The sequence below is a fragment of the Oncorhynchus kisutch genome, linkage group LG8, assembly GCF_002021735.2.
Source record: "Oncorhynchus kisutch isolate 150728-3 linkage group LG8, Okis_V2, whole genome shotgun sequence".
In the NCBI taxonomy this organism is placed as follows: Eukaryota; Metazoa; Chordata; class Actinopteri; order Salmoniformes; family Salmonidae; genus Oncorhynchus; species Oncorhynchus kisutch.
Window position 1 is genome coordinate 68,238,380 of NC_034181.2, and position 21,517 is coordinate 68,259,896.

General features: G+C 44.7%; 1 protein-coding gene across 1 annotated transcript; it reads right to left on the reverse strand.

Annotated features, from left to right (window-relative positions):
• Positions 1-18,910: 18,910 nt before the first annotated feature.
• Positions 18,911-21,082, reverse strand: LOC109894992 (fibulin-7-like). The gene is made up of 4 exons (XM_031829449.1): positions 20,848-21,082; positions 20,585-20,722; positions 20,106-20,175; positions 18,911-19,933 (listed from the first exon to the last, which is right to left on the reverse strand). The coding sequence occupies exons 1-4, from the start codon at positions 21,017-21,019 to the stop codon at positions 19,570-19,572; spliced, it is 744 nt and encodes a 247-aa protein (XP_031685309.1). The 5' UTR covers positions 21,020-21,082; the 3' UTR covers positions 18,911-19,569.
• Between the last annotated feature and the right edge of the window lie 435 nt (positions 21,083-21,517).

The following is a 21,517-nucleotide window of genomic DNA, read 5'->3' on the forward strand; positions in this document are numbered from 1 at the left end:
GTGGACTTTGTATTAAGGCCTTTCACAAGACTTCTTACCATTGAAACCTATCCTGAAACAAATACCCAATGCTGTGACGTACTGTATGTCCTTAGCACATTGCAAGGTCATTAAATGGAATGAAAAGGGCGTGGGCAGTATACCGTATAGAGCGAATACCGGGGTATTTTGAAATACCCATGGTATTCGGGGGTTGGACATCTTCACAGGTTTTGAAAACTATCAGAAATAAACAGCACAACGCAGAAGTGTCAATTAACATACTGTATCACTTAGCAATGACTATGGAGGAAAAAGTGGCACTATCGGAACATTCAGACAGAAATTGCATTTGCCCAACTCTCTACACACTCAGTTTACAAAACACTAGAAACGCCTTCGATATATTGTGTTGCACCCCTTTTGCCTTCAGAACAGTCTCAATTCGTCAGGGCATGGACTCTACAAGGCGTTGAAAGTGTTCCACAGGGATGCTGGCCCATGTTGACTCCAATGCTTCTCACAGTTGTGTCAAGTTGGCTGGATGTCTTTTGGGTGGTGGACCATTCTTGATACACACAGGAAACTGTTGAACGTGAAAAACCCAGCAGTGTTGCAGTTCTTGACACACTCAAACCAGTGGGCCTGGCACCTACTACCATACCCTGTTCTAAGGCACTTAAATCTTTTGTCTTGCCCATTCACCCTCTGAACAACAGTCTCAAGGTTTAAGGCTTCAAGGTTTAAAAATCCTTCTTTAACCTGTTTCCTCCTCTTCATCTACACTGATTTGAGGTGAATTTAACAAGTGACATCAGTAAGGGATCATAGCTTTCGCCTGGATTTACCTGGTCAGTCAGTTATGATGTCCTGCAAAGAGCAGGTGTTCCTAATGTTTTGTAAACTCAGTGTTAAAACTACAAGTTAATTTATTTGGCAAATCTTAGATAGTTAACTCCAGCTCAGGGCTACAGCTATGCATTTGGTTTGCTAACATGCTAACTAAGTGGCTAGCTTGCAAGATCAAGCTTCTTTGTTACAGCAGAGACAATCAATCCCCTCCACTTTCCCAAACCGACCCTGAAAAGACTGTGCCATTTTAAGATACAGAAGTTTTATAATTTTATGAGCTGGGTTGTCTGCCTTTGCAATTAGTTTATGTTTGCTTGTTAGCATTGGTATTTTTTTTTACATTTGGAAAGAAATAGTGCCCCTTGTGTGCACTGCCCGTAATACCGTTTACCGGTATGGTCCAGGAACGGTATGATGGTATGAACATCTGAAAACTGCCCAACCCTAGTATGAGATATTGTCCTGTATTGACCTGAATCCTTCTTGAAAGCCCTCCATAGAGAAACATACAGTATGTTCTACAGTGAAGGATTATTCACAGAACTGTTGCTAACAGACGCTGATCCTTCGGTAGGAAGGGGGAGGGGAAATTGGGGAACTAAGATACACGTTTAGGAGGAAGGACTGTTAAACTATTTAGGACAGGATGGCCATCTGGAAGAAAAAAACACAATTTAGAGCGAGTGGGCTCAAGAGATGCCAAGACAGTGTTAGTGGAGCTGGTGCGGCCTCATCTTAGGGTTGAATTTGTGTTCTATGAGCTGGTCGATAATTGATTGGAATATTCTGTGTTAGTTTGTGAATTTGCCTTGATTGTGTTATGTGTGTGAGGTGAACTGATAGTGTACAATTCTAATTCTCTTTCTCTTACTTCTCTCTCTGAGAGGTGTGATTCTACAGCGGCTCCTTGTGTGTGAGGGTGTGTGTGTGTGTGTGTGTGTGAGGCTGTGTGTGTATGAGGGTGTGTGTGTGTGAGGCTGTGTGTGTGTGTGTGTGAGGCTGTGTGTGTGTGTGTGTGTGTGAGGGTGTGTGTGTGTGTGTGTGTGTGTGTGAGGCTGTGTGTGTGTGAGGGTGTGTGTGTGTGTGTGTGAGGCTGTGTGTGTGTGAGGGTGTGTGTGTGTGTGTGTGTGTGAGGCTGTGTGTGTGTGTGTGTGAGGGTGTGTGTGTGTGAGGGTGTGTGTGTGTGAGGGTGTGTGTGTGTGTGAGGGTGTGTGTGTGTGAGGGTGTCTGTCCGCATGTGGAATGCTTTCCATTTGATTTCACCTGACTGCCAGACCTGTAATATGAAACAGAAAACCCTACAGGAGTCCCTATTTCAGTCTAATCACTTCAGCCCTCTCTCTCATTTGGGAAAAGTTAGAATTGCAGGTACTTCATGCAAGAGCAAATGACATGAAAGTGGATTTTTAAAATTACGATCTCTTAGTGACCTTATAAAAGTTTCTCCTCATTGTCGGGGGTATTTCCTAAGTCCATATGTAGTTTGAAGGTTCACAGTTTTGATTAAATTGCAAAATCTGGTTCCCGATGGCTCAGGTTGCTGAGGCATGGTGCTTGCATGCATGTCTATACAGTATGTGGCTTAACTGTAAACTGCTTTAAATAACATTTGTGCAATGAAACAGTAATCTCATATGTTTAAAAAAAACTGAAACCTGTTGCATTTACCATATGCATTTGGCACACTGAGGCCTTTTGCATACAGGCTGTGTATTTTGGTCATGTTTGACCTTGTGATGTGAACAGGATGAACAGTAGACACATCTTTATTATTATGGTTTTCTTGAGTAAATATAGTAGATTTGATCAACGGTGTTGACCTCCCATATTACATTACACACTAAGACGTGTACCATCCCCATGAACGCTTCCGGTGAGCGTCCATCATATCATGCCACATAAACTAAAAGATAATGTAACATCATAACTGCCAACTCATATGCATTGGCTGTGAAACACACGTATTTTACCCTATTCTCACGCTCACACGGCACACCTCTTATATCTCATGCATTGAAAAGTACTGCTTTTATTTTCCTCATTAGTCCATTATATAGTCAGTGCGTTGACTTTTCAACTGACCTCCAAATCGTTTTGAAGTCGGAGCATCTGCGACTGCAATTTAACATCACGGGCGGAATCTCTATCATTGTTCTGTCTTGCCACAGCACTGTGAACCACGGCACCTTGAAGCATATGATTGGTCTAGCTATGTAAGGGATCAGGGGGATTGGATGCAGTTTTTAAAGGAACGCCCCTCAAGATTAGAGTGACGCTGAATTGAGAGAGAACGTTATCTGCTGAGTTTATGAAACTGTAAAAAGAGCAGCATGGTAACGTTGTTTTATGTACAGTGTTGACAACAAAATGTGGTTGCTGCTACTCCTGTCCCTGTTGCAGAATGCAGCCTTTTGACAGCATGTACTAAAATCGATTTAATCCACACCTGCATTAGTCCCCTCGTTTGGTGATTGGAATTAAGGTTGTGACAACGAAAGGGCAGCAGAGAGCTACAGTATGTTTTTAGCAGGGAAGTTTGGTAGGGTGAACTGTAACCATGAATATCATTTTGTCAAACAGTTGTGATTCCATATGGGTACGTTTGAGTGTATAGGGGAAACAATGAATCAAAAAATGATTTGGTTAGGTTATAGGAGCAAATGTATGTAATCTTTAGGATATTTTATTATCTATTTACTTTATTTAGTCTGATCAGTAGAATAATAATTATTCTTAACAATGGGCTAAAATGTAGAATAATTACTGTGCTTGTGTTTTACATTTTTTCTATTGTATTCACATATTTTAAATCTTAATATTTCTACTTTAGCCTTTGGAAATTATATGAGGCTATGCATTATTGCAGCCATGCATAGATCATTTTCAATAAGTCATACAAATAAGTATTGGATATTAAATGCTCCACGAATCAAATATAATTTTGTACATTTTAGTATTTTGTAGGCAGAGATGGTAGGGGTTCGAAGAAATATGGCATCAAATCTCTTCAGTAGCCAAGGGTGATATGACTACACAAAGGAATAAAATGAACTGATCCTATACTTAATGCAACTCATGCACTATACGTTTTGCTTAGCTTAGATAGTTGTATTTTGATAAATTGTATCTGTCCCTACAGTGAGAAGCCCATGTGCTTTGCTCCACACCATCATGGCTGCTTTTCACTTCAGACAGATGTGTGTGTGGCTGCCCTGACCTTGGTTGCCATGGTGACAAGGCACAGAGTTATTCACTGCCTGCCTGGAAACTGAGTTCCTGCTAATTGCTGTTGTCATGGCAACGAAGCAGCTGATGTAATAGTGGGCAAGGGCAAGAATCTTAACCCTTTTTAGATGCAGCCCTAAAATACCATGCACTTCTCCAAGAGCCGGGGTACGGGAGGATGTGCTGTAGTTAAATTAGTATTTGAATGAATGTAAAAAAATATATATATATATGAATAACAAAAATACATTTAGGCCTCCAATGAAATATGGCCCAAAGAAATTATGGATGAACGAATTTCTTATTGTGTTCTTCACACAGTCTCAGTAATTACAAGTGGTCTTATTCTGGTTTTGTCTTAAAGATGGCAATTTGTTATGGCCTCGTGGTAGACTGCAGTGTGTTGATTTTTACCAAGTCCATATGATTTAACCCTCTGTGCCTCTACTTATGCAATCACTTGTTACCATAGAGGTTGCCTAACTGCAAAGTCAGTGGTTGATTTAACAACAGATTTAGCAACAGGTCATGTCATCAACAACAAGAGCCTTGAACAACTGCAACAATAACCCAACATCAAAACCATTAATAGCAACATTTCAACCACTTAATGTAGTTGCCTGACAAACATGGCATGCTGGTATTCAACCCCCCCCCCCCCCCCATTTGGCATTATATACTGCTCCTGTTGGTGTTGGATTCATGTACACTACTCAATCTTGAACATGGACCACCAATTATTCAGAATTTGTTCATGTTGTGTATGTACAGTTTGTGAGATTTTACTTTCTTACTCCCTCCTCTTTGCTCCTTGTGGAGCAGAAGTCTGCAACAAACCCACGCCACAAGGGTCCTTGACCTGCCCCGGGGTCATTTCCTTTGTGGTGTCCAACAAAGGACTGTCTTGACTTTGACGTCTGATTACATCCTCAGTACATGACCTAGCCACCTAAGACTGACTTGGCATGACCCAAAGCCATGTCAATACACATCTCTGACTGTAGCATGATCCTTTTCTTAAGATAACAACACTTCCAGACATAAGGGCAGTGTTTCTCTATGTGAACCACACTAATCAGAAATCCCTATCTCACCAGTCACTTCCAACAGGAAGAAAAGGTGGTTTAATGAGAGATGGCATTTTATTGAGTGTTTCTTACCAGAGGGCAGGGTCCCTTCTGTCCCGTAGAGAAGGAGGTATGTCATTTTCACTTTCTCTGGGTCCTACAGAGTGACAGTGTGACGGGGGAGCACCCATTGAGAGGAATAAGGTTGTCGTTAATGACGAACACCTCCAGTCCTTCTACATTTAACCCTTGTATGTGACCAGCAACTCTTAACTTGTTATTTTCAATTTGTTACTAATTTGCAGGGCCTGGGTTAACTACTTGGATCGGATACCTCCAAGGAAAATCAGGTTGTTAGTGATTGTGTCACACACATAGCTTCTGACTGTTCACTAAAGATCCTATGGCACTTGTCATGAGAGGGGTTATCGATCCGGTTTCCTAGTTTCCTAATCTGGCCCTTCATACAGTATTATCATACCAACCTAATCATCCCAGCTTCTAATTTGCCAATTCAACCCCTTAACACTCTCTTGCAAGTCTTCAGCTGGCTGTTGTTAGAAATGAGAATGCATTCTTGTTCACAATCTATGTTTATAGATACATGTATGACAAAAGAGAAATAAAAGATTGAATCACTTATTCTACCAACTGTGTATCAACTACATAGACCCCTGTAGTTATTGATGTTTTTTTCTCTAGAGCGTTATAATATTTAAATCTTCTATATTGACACACCATACTTCCGGTTTTGATTATGTTGTTCTCTCTTCACACAGAAATAATTTGACATCAGCAGGGAGTGCATACAGTGCATTTATTTGCAAACTAGGAGATAACACCCTCCCTGTGCGTTTGGCTCTGGCATATTCACCATCAATGATTCTGTTCCCTTTCCTCTGATGTCGCTGTCACATAGACACTGATTTTTAAAATGACATTTTAAAAAAGAAGCATGAAAAACATAGTTAGAGAAAGCAGAACATCGGGGGAAATAGATAAATACTTAAAATATAAGGACTAATTGGCGGAGGGAAAATAAACAGCAATAGAGCCATCCCCTTGAACCCTCTCACACCCTAGTGTCAAGACTAGAACATGAAGGCTTAGGAGGAGTTTGCCCCCAACTATTGATCTCACCACATGTAATTCATTTTTTCATAGCAGCTATATATCTCAGTACAGATGTTATCTTTGAAAGCGTGATCGCCACCCGAGGAGAGGCCTGTTACAACACTAAGACGCATGGACTGCTGACAGCTGATATTAAATTGAGTGCTGTCGCCTGGTGATGCAGGCTGTGAATGTATTGGGTGAGGAGTGGAAGGCCTCCCACAGGTTCTGACAGCACCCCACACTGCTTCTCACAGTACCCCCACAGCCCACCACGCCACTCCTCACAGTCCCCCCACAGCCCACCACACCGCTCCTCACAGTCCCCCCACAGCCCACCACACCACTCCTCATAGTCCCACCACAGCCCACCACACCGCTCCTCACAGTCCCCCCACAGCCCACCACACCGCTCCTCACAGTCCCCCCACAGCCCACCACACCGCTTCTCACAGTCCCCCCACAGGCCACCACACCGCTCCTCACAGTCCCCCCACAGGCCACCACACCGCTTCTCACAGTCGTCCCATAGCCCACCACACCGCTTTTCACAGTCGTCCCACAGCCCACCACACCGCTCCTCATAGTCCCCCCACAGGCCACCACACCGCTTCTCACAGTCGTCCCACAGCCCACCACACCGCTTCTCACAGTCCCCCCACAGGCCACCACACCGCTTCTCACAGTCGTCCCACAGCCCACCACACCGCTCCTCACAGTCCCCCCACAGGCCACCACACCGCTTCTCACAGTCGTCCCACAGCCCACCACACCGCTTCTCACAGTCGTCCCACAGCCCACCACACCGCTCCTCACAGTCCCCCACAGCCCCCTATAAAGCTCCTTTCAGCCCTCCATACTGTTCCAGTGCTCCTATGAGCCCCCATACCTCTCCCCCTAGCCCTCAGATCTCCCGCTGCTCGCAGCCATTCACTGCCTCATCACATGCTCAGTGTGTCTTCATCTCTGCTCTGCTCCAGGGACGCATCCGACCAGACCACAGCAGAGCTGGCTGTTTGTGGATGGTGTGTGTGTCTATGTCTGTGTGTGTGCGTCCGTCCGTGGGAGCATGCGTACAGGGAAGAGGGGCAGGAGGGAGTTCTTATCATTGACTGGATTATAAGTGTTCCAATTAACATTCACAGTCCAAACAACATATCAACAACAGCATCCTAATGGCCCAGTACAATGCAGACACACACACACACAACTCCAGTTTAGATTTGGCCTTGTGTTTAGGGATATTGTCCTGTTGAAAGCAGTGGGCTGGTGGGAGGAGCTATAGGAGGATGGGCTCATTGTAATGCCTGGAATGGAGTTAATGGAACAGTATCAAACACATCAAACATATGGATACCACATGTTTGACTCCGTTCCATCATTCCATTCCAGCCATTACAAATGAGCCTGTTCTCCTAAAGTTACTCCCACCAGCCTCCTCTGGTTGAAAGTTGAATTAATCTCCCAGTGTCTGGTGGAAAGCAGACTGGACCAGGTTTTCCTCTAGGATTTTGCCTGTGCTGTTCTTTTTTATCCTGAAATACTCCCCAGTCCTTAACTATTACAAGCATACCTATAACATGATGCAGTTTTAAGTTCCTCGGCGGACACATCAGACAAACTGAAATGGTCAACCCACACAGAGCGTGGTGAAGAAGGTGCAACAGTGCCTCTTCAACTTCAGGAGGCTGAAGACATTTGGCTTGTCACCCAAAACCCTGACAAACTTTTACAGATGCACAATTGAGAGCATTCTGTCAGACTGTATCACAGGCTGGTACGGCAACTGTACCACCCTCAATCGCAAAGCTCTACAGAGGGTGGTGCGGTCTGCACAACGCATCACCGGGGGCAAACTACCTGCCCTCCAGGACACCTACAGCACCCGATGTCACAGGAAGGCCAAAAAGATCATCAAGGGCAACAACCACCTGAGCCATGGCCTGTTCACACCGCTACCATCCAGAAGGTGAGGTCAGTACAGGTGCATCAAATCTGGGACCGAAAGACTGAAAAACAGCTTCTATCTCAAGGCCATCAGACTGTTACACAGTAATCACCAACTTGGAGAGGCTGCTGACTAGACTGAGACCCAATGACTCACCACTTTAATAAATGTATCACTAGTCACTTTAAACAATGCCACTTTAATAATGTTTACATATCTTACATTACCCATATTATATGTATATACTGTATTTTATCACATCTATTGCACCTTGCCTATGCCGCTCGGCCATCGCTCATTCATATATTTATATGTACATATTCTCATTCACCCTTTTAGATTTGTGTGTATTGGGTAGTTGTTGGGAAATTGTTGCATTACTTGTTAGATATTACTGCACTGTCGGAACTAGAAGCACAAGCATTTCGCTACACTCACATTAACATCTGCTAACCATGTGAATGTGACCAATAACATTTTATTTGATTAGAGTGAACACAATGATTGAAAATATAAAGAGTGGTACTCCGTAATGTGTTGTATTTGATTTACCCCATCTCTGTATTCAGGACAAATAGTTAATTGCTTTGCCACATTTTTTGCAGTATTACTTATTACTAGTGCTAGGTTGCAAACAGGATGCATGTTTTGGAATATTTTGGAATATAATGTACTTGTCCTCTTGCTCAGTTGTGCACCGGGGCCTCCCACTCCTCTTTCTATTCTGGTTACAGTTTGCGCTGTTCTGTGAACGGAGTAGTACACCGCATTGTACGAGATCTTCCGTTTCTTGGCAATTTCTCGCATGGAATAGCCTTCATTTCTCAGAACAAGAGTAGACTGACGAGTTTCAGAAGAAAGGTCTTTGTTCCAGGCTACTTTGAGCCTGTAATCGAACCCACAAATGTTGATGTTCCAGATACTCAACTAGTCTAAAGAAGGCCAGTTTTGTTGCTTTTTTAATCAGTACAACAGTTTTCAGCTGTGCTAACATAATTTAAAAAATGGTTTTCTAATGATCAATTAGCCTTTTAAAGTGATACATTTGGATTAGCTAACACAACATGCCATTGGAACACAGGAGTGATGGTTGCTGATAATGGGCCTCTAGGCCTATGTAGATATTCCATAAAGAATCTGCCGTTTCCAGCTACATTAGTCATTTACAACATTTAACTATGTCTACACTGTATTTCTGATCAATTTGATGTTATTTTAATGGGCAATTCTTTTTGCTTTTCTTTCAAAAACAAGGACATTTCTATGTAACCTCAAACTTTTGAACGCGGTATATACTTTTAATATGTATAAAAAAGTAAATATGGCTTACATGTTAGGCTTACTAATTGCAAAATATTTAGTGTCATGTCTGTGAAAAATGTGGGAACAAATGGGTTAAAGTATTTAAAGCCATCATACCTGCAGGTACAGTTACCCTGAGCATGATGTTCAGGAAGAAACAGGTGGCTTAACACTGGAGCTGTAATTGGGAAAGCTTGTGTTATTTCTGTCACTGAGCCACAGTAATCACACAGACATGCTCTCTCCCACACAGTAAAGGTAGAAAGATATGAACGACCACCTGTTTGTGAGCTTGACTGTCTAATAAGGGATGGAGGTAGTACGAGAGGGATGAGGAAGAATAACAAACTAGAAGAGGAAACATACTGCAGGCTCCATTTGCTGATGAACAACAGCTAATAGATGGAAACAACCTGAGTCTCTCATACTGCAGTCACAGCAAACAACATCAACCTCTCCGAAATCATTGATTAACCTGATATCAACATTTAGGATCAATAATAGGAGAGACTTTTGTGTTACGAGTACTTTATTGATTCGTTTGATGCGATGATTGTGAGATGTGAGTCCTTTTAAAGTGATATTGAATTCACAGCAAGGGAAACAGGAGCTGTGGAGCTGTGGAGAAGCAGTGGCAGCTCAGTTCACCTTTTATCATATTAGTGAATCAATGTTAGCTGGTGCTGCCACCTTGTGGTATAACACCATTATTGACCAATCTGACACATCCTGTAATTAATCATTTGACATCAATTAAACAAAGTGGGGGGAGGATCTATAGGGTAGGCATGTTTGGTGAGCGGTATTGTGCTGTTCCATTAAGATGATGCCTCCACATAAACCCATGCCTCCCCTCAGGCTAGGCTGGTAAAGTGCCTTGTTATTGACACTAGGGAGCAGTGCAGCTCCGTGTGACGGACTGGTAAACCGATCTTCAAATCAAATCAAATCCAATTGTATTTGTCACACGCACCAAATACAACCAGTGTAGACCTTACAGTGAAATGCTTACTTACAAGCCCTTAACCAACAATAAAGTTTTAAGAAAATATTGAAAAACATAATAAAATAAAAGTAACAAATAGTTAAAGAGACGCAGTAAAATAACAATAGCGATGCAAATAGTCTGGGTAGCCATTTGATAGATGTTCAGGAGTCTTATGGCTTGGGGGTAGAAGCTGATTAGAAGCCTCTTGGACCCAGACTTGGGGCTCCGGTACCGCTTGCTGTGCTGTAACAGAGAGCACAGTCTATGACTAGGGTGGCAGGAGTCTTTGACCATTTTTAGGGGCTTCCTCTGACACCACCTGGTATAGAAGTCCTTGATGGCAGGAAGTTTTGCCCCAGTGATGTACTAGGCCGCTTGCACTACACTCTGTAGTTGTTGTTACACACAGCTGCAGTGTTCCCCAAATGCCCCATAATAACCACACACATACTTTGGAATCTATGCTACTAATCAGAGCGACAAATTAATTTCCATCAAAGACAGAAGTGGGACTGTAGCCTGAAAGAGAGTGACTCTCCGTTCGGGCTGATCTGTAGCACCTCCACTGCTGAATGAGGCAGCCTCAGAGTTACACACAAGGGAACTTTAATGCCGTACACACATACAACAGATAGTTAGTGGTAAGGATGTGGTTTTCTGCACTCCAATCCACAAGTCCACTCAGACAAGTGAGGAGATAGTGGCCTGCACAGTCTGAAGTGCTGCCGGGTGTCCTGGCCCCTAACAACGTTCCCCTTAGCAACGATCAATCAGGGCCAGGTCACACAGTTCAGGGAAAGTTTGAGAGGACGGTCTAAGGTGCCTCTACACCCTCAGGCTCCAGGTCGTGAGGGATTGGGAGTGGAGTGAGCAGCTTGGAAGGGCTGTGAGGTGCTGATAACAGTCACCAGCAGGGAATTCATAACACCTCCATAACACCTTCAATAGAGAAAAGAGGAAGGGGCAGAGAGAGGGTGGGACAGGGAGGAATAGAGGAGTCCCGGGGAGAGGAGTAACGGACAGTTAGAGGTCAGATTAGACATCTTCCAGAACAGTTCCTCCCCTTCTCCTTCCCCCACTCCACACCTGGCTGCATGTGTTACCTGCTCCTGGCTCTAGGACTGGGGGATTGACGTGGGCACAGTCAGGGCTTTGTTGGCCCTGGCCTCATTTCTCACAGACCTCCCATTGTAACAGCTGGGCACTGCTACCATGCATACCAACCCCTCTCACCTGGCCAGCGCGCCCACCCAGGTTGGGCCTGTGCCAGCCAAACTCTGGCTCTAGATCTAGGGCATGTCTCAGTTTGCCTGGGTCCAGTCAACAGACAAGGGTCTGGGCCCCAACTCTCCTTCCTTCCCTTAAATCCACGACAGGGACGGAGTGTCCCCTTTCACATACAATCCTGATGTCTGACTGAGAGGGGCTTCAAAGAGGACTAGGTAAAGGCTTATAGGAGTATAAGCTCTTATTGTGTGGGGAGGCCAGACCAGAATGAGGATATTGATTTCAGAGAGTTGGCACCGCTGGCACTCAGAGGTTTATCTGCTCAGAGGGTGACTCTTCCACCACATCAGACAGAGAGAGAGATAACGATGGAAGATCTAGGGAAAGAGAGAGGAGAGAGAGAGAGAGATAGGCAAAGAGAGATGGAGGGAAGGAGAGACACTCTAGACCTGACACATGGGCACCCACAGACAGGCTGTGATAGATGAAATCCTCAGAGCACCCTATTGGCTGTACTGTGTGTGCGTGCGTGTGTGTGTGTGTGTGTGTGTGTGTGTGTGTGTGTGTGTGTGTGTGTGTGTGTGTGTGTGTGTGTGTGTGTGTGTGTGTGTGTGTGTGTGTGTGTGTGTGTGTGTGTGTGTGTGTGTGTGTGTGCATGCATGTGTAGGGGGATAGAGAGGAAGAGATCTTGGATCTCTTTGATGTTGTTGGAATGGAATGGTGGTCTAAGGTTACTAATAGATAAAGAGTACTGGAACGCTCGCTACTGTTTCCAACTCTGTTTTCAACTCAGACCCAGGGTGTGTTTGTGTGTGTGTATGTGTGCATGCGCCTGGGTGCTCATGCATGTTTGTCCATGCTTGTGTTTTAAAGGCCCAGTGCAGCTGATGAAACTAACACTGTAAAAGTGTGAAAACATTAATCAGTGTTATCTCTCTTGGGGTGGCAGGTAGCCTTGTCGTTAGAGCGTTGGACTAATAACTGAAAGGTTGCTGGATCGAATCCCTGAGCTAACAAGGTAAACATCTCTTGTTCTGCCCCTGAACTAGGTAGTTAATTAACCCACTGTTCCCTGGTAGGCTGTCATTTGTTCTTAACTGACTTGCCTATTTGAATTTTAAAAATGTTGCTGGATTAAAATACAGTCTTCCACACAGATTTGTATGGGTGGGAGTTTTGGCTTTCCATGGTGACATCACCATGCAGGTAATTGGTTAATAGACCAATTAAATTCTATCTTAAGAAATCATTTAGAATTTTTGCCCATTTGAATGGAAATCTATTACAGTAAGGTACTTAAGTGTTACCCAGAAATGATTTGATATTGATATAAAAAAACAAACAGCTGCATTGGGCCTTTAATGTGTCTGTGTGGGGTCTGAGACAAATTGAAAAGAGGAGAGGAGTGAGGTCAGAGTGTAGGGTTCGCATTCAGGACAGGAGGAGGGTGCGGGTGAGATACAGGTAGTCCTGGGTGGGCAGAGACAGGAGGGTTAGGAGGGGGTGAGGAGAGAAGAGGTGTGGAAGGGGTCAGAGAGGATGTGGGGACTGACTCATCACCACATCAGCTTTGTTCCTCCCCCGGGGACAGACAACATTGGGACAGGATGCCATTCAACTATACATCTCCTTTCTTCCTTTCTCTTTCTGTCCCTTCCTTTCATCAAGACAGAAAGGGAGAGAGATACAGACAGAGTGAAGAACAGCGAGGGGTCTCTTTCAGAGCAGAAATAGAGACACTGGGCTCTTAATTCACAGCAGCCTTCAGGCGATGACTGACTAACTGCTTTGAATTGCTTGATATTCAGACCACTCTATTCAGCCATCACTCTCTCCCTCTATCTCTCTTTATCATTTCCCCCGTCCCTCAGTGTGCAATCTTATTTTGGGATCCCCCCCCCCCCCCCCCCCCCCCCCCCCCTCTGTTCCCCTAGTGGGTCTCACCCAGGCCAGGGGAGCCCCCCCCTCCTCGTCTCTCTCTCGGCCCAACAGGGTGACTCCGAGGTGGAGCTAGGTTCAGTGTGTTAGTGCCTGTTTGTCTCCACTGATGCACACTGCCTGGCTCTGTGTGGCTGCACTGGGCTGGTTAACCCCTCACACTCTACACCTACATCAGTGCCTATATATGCGACTGTGTGATCCCCCTCTCCGTAGCTGACGTGAGTAAGACCTTTAAACAGGTCAACATACACAAAGCTGCGGGGCCAGACGGATTACCAGGACGTGTGCTCCAGGCATGTGCTGACCAACTGGCAGGTGTCTTCACTGACATTTTCAACATGTCCCTGATTAAGTCTGTAATACCAACATGTTTCAAGCAGACCACCATAGTCCCTGTGCCCAAGAACACAAAGGCAACCTGCCTAAACAACTACAGACCCGTAGCACTCACGTCTGTAGCCATGAAGTGCTTTAAAAGGTTGGTGGCTCACATCAAAACCATTATCCCAGAAACCCTAGACCCACTCCAACTTGCATACCGCCCAAACAGATTCACAGATGATGCAATCTCTATTGCACTCCACACTGTCCTTTCCCACCTGGACAAAATGAACACTTACGTGAGAATTCTATTCATTGACTACAGCTCAGTGTTCAACACCATAGTGCCCTCAAAGCTCATCACTAAGCTGAGGATCCTGGGACTAAACACCTCCCTCTGCAACTGGATGCATGCTCAGTCCCCTCCTGTACTCCCTGTTCACCCACGACTGCATGGCCAGGCACGACTCCAACACCATCATTAAGTTAGCAGACGACACAACAGTGGTAGGCCTGATCACCAACAACGACGAGACAGCCTATAGGGAGGAGGTCAGAGGCCTGGCCGTGTGGTGCCAGAATAACAACCTATCCCTCAATGTAATCAAGACTAAGGAGATTATTGTGGACTACAGGAAAAGGAGGACCGAGCACGCCCCCATTCTCATCGACTGGGCTGTAGTGGAGCAGGTTGAGAGCTACAAGTTCCTTGGTGTCTACATCAACAACAAACTAGAATGGTCCAAACACACCAAGACAAGAGGGCACGACAAAGCCTATTCCCCCTCAGGAAACTAAAAAGATTTGGCATGGGCCCTGAGATCCTCAAAAGGTTCTACATCTGCAACATGGTTGCATCACTGCCTGGTACGGCAACTGTTCGGCCTCTGACTGCAAGGCACTACAGAGGATAGTGTGTATGACCCAGTACATCAGTGGGGCTAAGCTGCCAGCCATCCAGGACCACTACACCAGGCAGTGTCAGAGGAAGGGCCTAAAAATTGTCAAAGACCCCAGCCACCCCAGTCATAGACTGTTCTCTCTACTACCGCATGGCAAGAGGTACTGGAGTGCCAAGTCTAGGACAAAAACACTTCTCAACAGTTTTTAACCCCAAGCCATAAGACTGCTGAACAGGTAATCAAATGGCTACCCGGACTATTTGCATTGTGTGCCCCCCCAACCCCTCTTTATATGCTGCTGCTACTCTCTGTTTATCATATATGCATAGTCACTTTAACTATACATTCATGTACATACTACCTCAATTGGGCCGACCAACCAGTGCTCCCACACAGTGGCTAACCTGGTTATCTGCATTGTGTCCCACCCACCACATGTACATACTACCTCAATCAGCCTGACTAACCGGTGTCTGTATGTAGCCTCGCTACTTTTATAGCCTCGCTACTGTATATAGCCTGTCTTTTTACAGTTTTATTTCTTTACCTACCTATTGTTCACTTAATACCTTTTTTGCACTATTGGTTAGAGCCTGTAAGTAAGCATTTCACTGTAAGGTATCCCACATCACAGCTCCCTCAACATGGAGCACCCTGCAACGACCACAGCACAGTGAGTGTACTCTATATCAAATCAAAGTTTATTTGTCACGTGCGCTGAATTCAAACAGGTGTTGTATACCTGTTGTATTCAGGGCACGTGACATATAAACTTTAGAGTACACTCAAGGTGCTGTGGTCGTTGCAGGGTGCTCCATGTTGAGGGAGCTGTGATGTGGAATATCTTATACACTACTGGTCATTTATTGTGTAAGAGTTTGTGTGTATGCGTTCTCACACCACTGCTCACTTGGATCTTGTTTGTGTGTGTCTGTGGCATTGGCCGTGTGTGTGGTGTGGTGTTAACCAGGGGTTTCACGTCCATCCAGATGATAGAGTGCAGAGAGTGGGGAAGGTTTGTGGGCAGCTTGACACAGGGGTGAAACATTTCATCAGCCTCCTCTACAACCCACACAACAACACCAGCCGAATCTATAGTACATCTCACACACACACACACGCGCATGTACTCCTAAGCCCCCAAACACCCAGTGCTAAAAAGGTGGAAAAGAGCATTTAAATTTGTCATATCTCATTAAGTAACAATATACACAGTGTGTGTGGTTTAGCTGATTCATATACTGTAAGGATCTAGTAGCTCTTTGAGCAGAGTGACTTTGGCTGTCTGTCTGCTGGACAGTGTAGCTCTGTACTGCCATGCCTAATGTCTTCCTCAGACCTGCACTACTCATACTGTACATCATACTCCTGTTTAATCCACTATGACGGACAGATCATCTACAGGTCACACTTCAAGGCAAGCCCCTTATTCAGTCCTGTGCAGAGACATACATATATAGGGAAAGTAAATAATTAAACCCTAGAAATCATACTGTAGTGTTTTGATTAAATGTTTAATAGTGCTTTCTCAGATAAATAAAAAGCAGATCACAAAGAGGGGTTTACAACACCTTCAAAATAAATACAGTTGAAGTCGGAAGTTTACATACACCGTAACCAAATACATTTAAACTCAGTTTTTCACAATTCCTGACATTTAATCCAAGTAAAAATTCCCTGTCTTAGGTCAGTTAGGATCACCACTTTATTTTAAGAACGTGAAATTTCATTTCTTTCATCACATTCCCAGTGGGTCAGAAGTTTACAATTAGTATTTGGTAGCATTGCATTTAAATTGTTTAACTTGGGTCAAACGTTTCAGGTAGCCTTCCACAAGCTTCCCACAATAAGTTGGGTGAATTTTGGCCCATTCTTCCTGACAGAGCTGGTGTAACTGAGTCAGGTTTGTAGGCCTCCTTGCTCGCACATTCTTTTTCAGGTCTGCCCACAAATGTTCTATATGATTGAGGTCAGGGCTTTGTGATGGCTTCTCCAATACCTTGACTTTGTTGTCCTTAAGCCATTCTGCCACAACTTTGGAAGTATGCTTGGTGTCATTGTCCATTTGGAAGACCCATTTGTGACCAAGCTTTAACTTCCTGACGATGTCTTGAGATGTTGCTTCAATATATCCACATAATTTTCCTGCCTCACGATACCAACTATTTTGTGAAGTGCACCAGTCCCTCCTGCAGCAAAGCACCCCCACAACCTGATGCAGCCACCCCCGTTCTTCACTGTTGGGATGGTGTTCTTCAGATTGCATGATTCCCCCTTTTCCCTCCAAACATAACAATGGTCATTATGGCCAAACAGTTCTATTTCTCCAAAAAGTACGATCTTTGTCCCCATGTGCAGTTGCAAACCGTAGCCTGGCTTTTTTTATGGTGGTTTTGGAGCAGTGGCTTCTTCCTTGCTGAGCGGCCTTTCAGGTCTTGTCAATATAAGATTCGTTTTACTGTGGATATAGATATTTTTGTACCTGTTTACTCCAGCATCTTCACAAGGTCCTTTGCTGTTGTTCTGGGATTGATTGCATTCCTCTCTAGGAAACAGAACGCGTCTCCTTCCTTATTGGTATGATGGCTCCGTGGTCCCATGATGTTTGTATAGATGAATGTGGTACCTTCAGGCGTTTGGGAATTGCTCCCAAGGATGAACCACACTTATTTATTTATTTATTTATTTACCTTTATTTAACCAGGTAGGCAAGTTGAGAACAAGTTCTCATTTACAATTGCGACCTGGCCAAGATAAAGCAAAGCAGTTCGACAGATAAAACGACACAGAGTTACACATGGAGTAAAAACAAACATACAGTCAATAATGCAGTATAAACAAGTCTATATACAATGTGAGCAAATGAGGTGAGAAGGGAGGTAAAGGCAAAAAAGGCCATGATGGCAAAGTAAATACAATATAGCAAGTAAAATACTGGAATGGTAGTTTTGCAATGGAAGAATGTGCAAAGTAGAAATAAAAAAATAATGGGGTGCAAAGGAGCAAAATAAATAAATAAATAAAAATTAAATACAGTTGGGAAAGAGGTAGTTGTTTGGGCTAAATTATAGGTGGGCTATGTACAGGTGCAGTAATCTGTGAGCTGCTCTGACAGTTGGTGCTTAAAGCTAGTGAGGGAGATAAGTGTTTCCAGTTTCAGAGATTTTTGTAGTTCGTTCCAGTCATTGGCAGCAGAGAACTGGAAGGAGAGGCGGCCAAAGAAAGAATTGGTTTTGGGGGTGACTAGAGAGATATACCTGCTGGAGCGTGTGCTACAGGTGGGAGATGCTATGGTGACCAGCGAGCTGAGATAAGGGGGGACTTTACCTAGCAGGGTCTTGTAGATGACATGGAGCCAGTGGGTTTGGCGACGAGTATGAAGCGAGGGCCAGCCAACGAGAGCGTACAGGTCGCAATGGTGGGTAGTATATGGGGCTTTGGTGATAAAACGGATTGCACTGTGATAGACTGCATCCAATTTGTTGAGTAGGGTATTGGAGGCTATTTTGTAAATGACATCGCCAAAGTCGAGGATTGGTAGGATGGTCAGTTTTACAAGGGTATGTTTGGCAGCATGAGTGAAGGATGCTTTGTTGCGAAATAGGAAGCCAATTTAGGAAGACCTCCACTTGTGGAGGTCTTGGGTGATTTCTTTTGATTTTTCCATGATGTCAAGCAAAGAGGCACTGCGTTTGAAGGTAGGCCTTGAAATACATCCACAGGTACACCTCTAATTGACTCAAATGGTGTCAGTTAGCCTATCAGAAGCTTCTAAAGCCATGACATCATTTTCTGGAATTTTCCAAGCTGTTTAAAGGCACTGTCAACTTAGTGTATGTAAACTTCTGACCCACTGGAATTGTGATACAGTGAACTATAAGTGAAACAATCTGTCTGTAAACAATTGTTGGAAATATTACTTGTGTCATGCACAAAGTAGATGTCCTAACCGACTTGCCAAAACTATAGTTTGTTTTCAAGAAATTTGTGGAGTGGTTGAAATACGAGTTTTAATGACTCCAACCTAAGTTTATGTAAACTTCCGACTTCAACTGTGTATCAAAATAAGTTTAACACAAGACCAGGAAATAAAGGATTGTCAATGTGTAGCTTCATGTCTTCTCATTTTACAGATATTGATTGTCATATGTTGGATGTAAAACAATAAAACCAGTTAAGGAGCTCGTATTTACAAGCCCAGCTCTCTCTCACTCTCTCTGCTACAGTGAGGAAACATTCAATCTCCACCACAAGTGGCCATTTTCAAATTTTCATGTCTTTGACCCCTTGTCCCCATCCCTAATTTTGCACACCCCTAAACCTTAACTGAACCCTTCCCTTACTGTCATTAGAATTGATACAACTCTACCAAATGCATCCGTTCCTGCCATACCTGTATGTCTCGACTCAACTTAGACTCCCTCTTCCCCTCCTTTTAGTCCCTCTTTGATCCTTAGGACTTAGTGCCTCAACCCTCTCTACCCCCCTCCCAGCCCCCTAGCCACTGCCCCACTCCAAAACTCTTACCACAGTACCCTTTCACGCACCCCTCTGCCAACGGCCCTTCGTCCAAACTCTTATCTAAACTATTGTCTCTTTGAAATCCTCTCCATACCCACCCCCCATATCCACTTTCTTCCCTCCATTCTCCATCCAACTCCAGCTGGCCTCCCTCAACTCACACCCCTCCCTTTCTCTCTCCCTCTAGAACTCGTACTGGGAGATGAACATGGTGATCTTGGTGATGTACCGCCCCAGCTGGACCCCTTTCTCCAGCTCGGTCATCTCCACCTCTGCCTCCAGTGTAGCAGGTCCTTGCACCGGGCTCCCCAGCACCAGCTGGCCTGTCTGGCGGTCCGACCGCTGCACTGTGAAGTGACGTCGGGCCTGCCCACGGCCCAGCAGGGAGAAACGCAGCGTGTTGCCCATGAGGCGGAGGGGCGACACACGGAACATGGTGCGTGGTGCTGACAGGTTGGATACGACAGACAGGTAGTGGTGGGAGATGGAGTTAGGGGCCTGAGAGCACACCTTGTTGTCCACAGAGCAGGGGTTACGCTCACAACGCCTGGGGAACGGGGAAGGATATAGGCATTAAGAGGGATTATTGCAAGAGACTGATAAAAATAGTTATCAAATCTTTTCTTGATTAACTATAAGAGGAGGTATTCACATGGGTGAGGTTTTGCTGTAGGTGGCGTTTCGTATGCGGGAGCAGTCCACACGTACACACTGGAAACCCTCCGTAGTTGTTTAAATACATCTGGTCCCGGGTGCAGTTATTCAGTCTGGTGGCACACTCATCTATGTCTACAGGCCAGGGAGAGAGAGGGAGAATAATATGTTCTAAAAGTGAGGGACAGATAAAGAGACGGAGAGAAAATAGAGCGAGACAGAGAAATAACTGATTTATTGTAATTGTCTACAAAAACAAACATTTATTCAGACCAGATGTATGGTTTGTTTAATTATTCAGCCAGTGGATAACAGAATTGCATGGAATTACAGCTACAACGGATAGGAAATAATAGGAAACATTCATTATCCTTCAGCCAAATGATCTTCTTTCTCATTGTGGTAGACTATTCAAATGTTTAGTATTCATCTGGCATAACTGGCATGTTTTGAGCCAAAGGATTTGATGGTGTGTGTGAGTGTGTGTGTTCAGCGCTGCGGGAGCATTTGAGACTTTGGTACAGTGTGTGTGGTCTCCTTTCACCTTTGCAGTTGCGTCCGTCGCGGGTGAGATTGTATCCAGCAGGACAGGTACAGCGGTAGCCTCCAGGGCTGTTAACACAGGCATGTAAACACAGCCGGCCAGCCTGACCCATGTGGAAGAACTCACACTCATCAATGTCTGAAAGACACACACACACACACACACACAGTTAAAATTGCCATTGATGTCAGTAACAGTATATAACATTACAGACGGTGTGTCTTTTGATGTTACCATAGCAATGGTAGCTGTTTGCAGTATACCTTTGCAAGAGGTGCCGTCACGCCCAGAGATGGTGTATCCGGGGTCACAGGTGCAGTGGGTGGTGCCCTGGACATGCGTACAGTGAGATGGATGGAAAAACGGACCAACAGTCACAGCCGGGGGAGAGACGGCAGCAGCCGCAGAGGAGGTGGCAGACGAGGTGTTCGTCATGGTGACAAAGGCTGGAGAAAAAAGAAAGAGGGAGAAAAAGAGAGGAATGAGGAGAAGCGTGAAACTAAGGACGATTCTCATTGATATGGAGGTTTCTGACTGCAGTCTGAGGGCATGGCCATCTAAACATCTCCATCTTCAAATTGGTACAGTGCAGCTTATTTCTTTATAAAACACTATGGTTACCATGTGAACAAAGAGTAACAAATTAACTATTGGTTCACAGAGTAACCAGTGTTTGGACCAGTCTTGTGTTTGAGACCACCTAAAGCGACACCAATTCATGACCAAGATAGGAGCAAATCTCGTCCGAGTCAAGACCAAGACCGGAGGGGGACAAGGGGTACGAGACCGAGTCAAGACCAAGACCGGAGGGGGACAAGGGGTACGAGACCGAGTCAAGACCAAGACCGGAGGGGGACAAGGGGTACGAGACCGAGTCAAGACCAAGACCGGAGGGGGACAAGGGGTACGAGACCGAGTCAAGACCAAGACCGG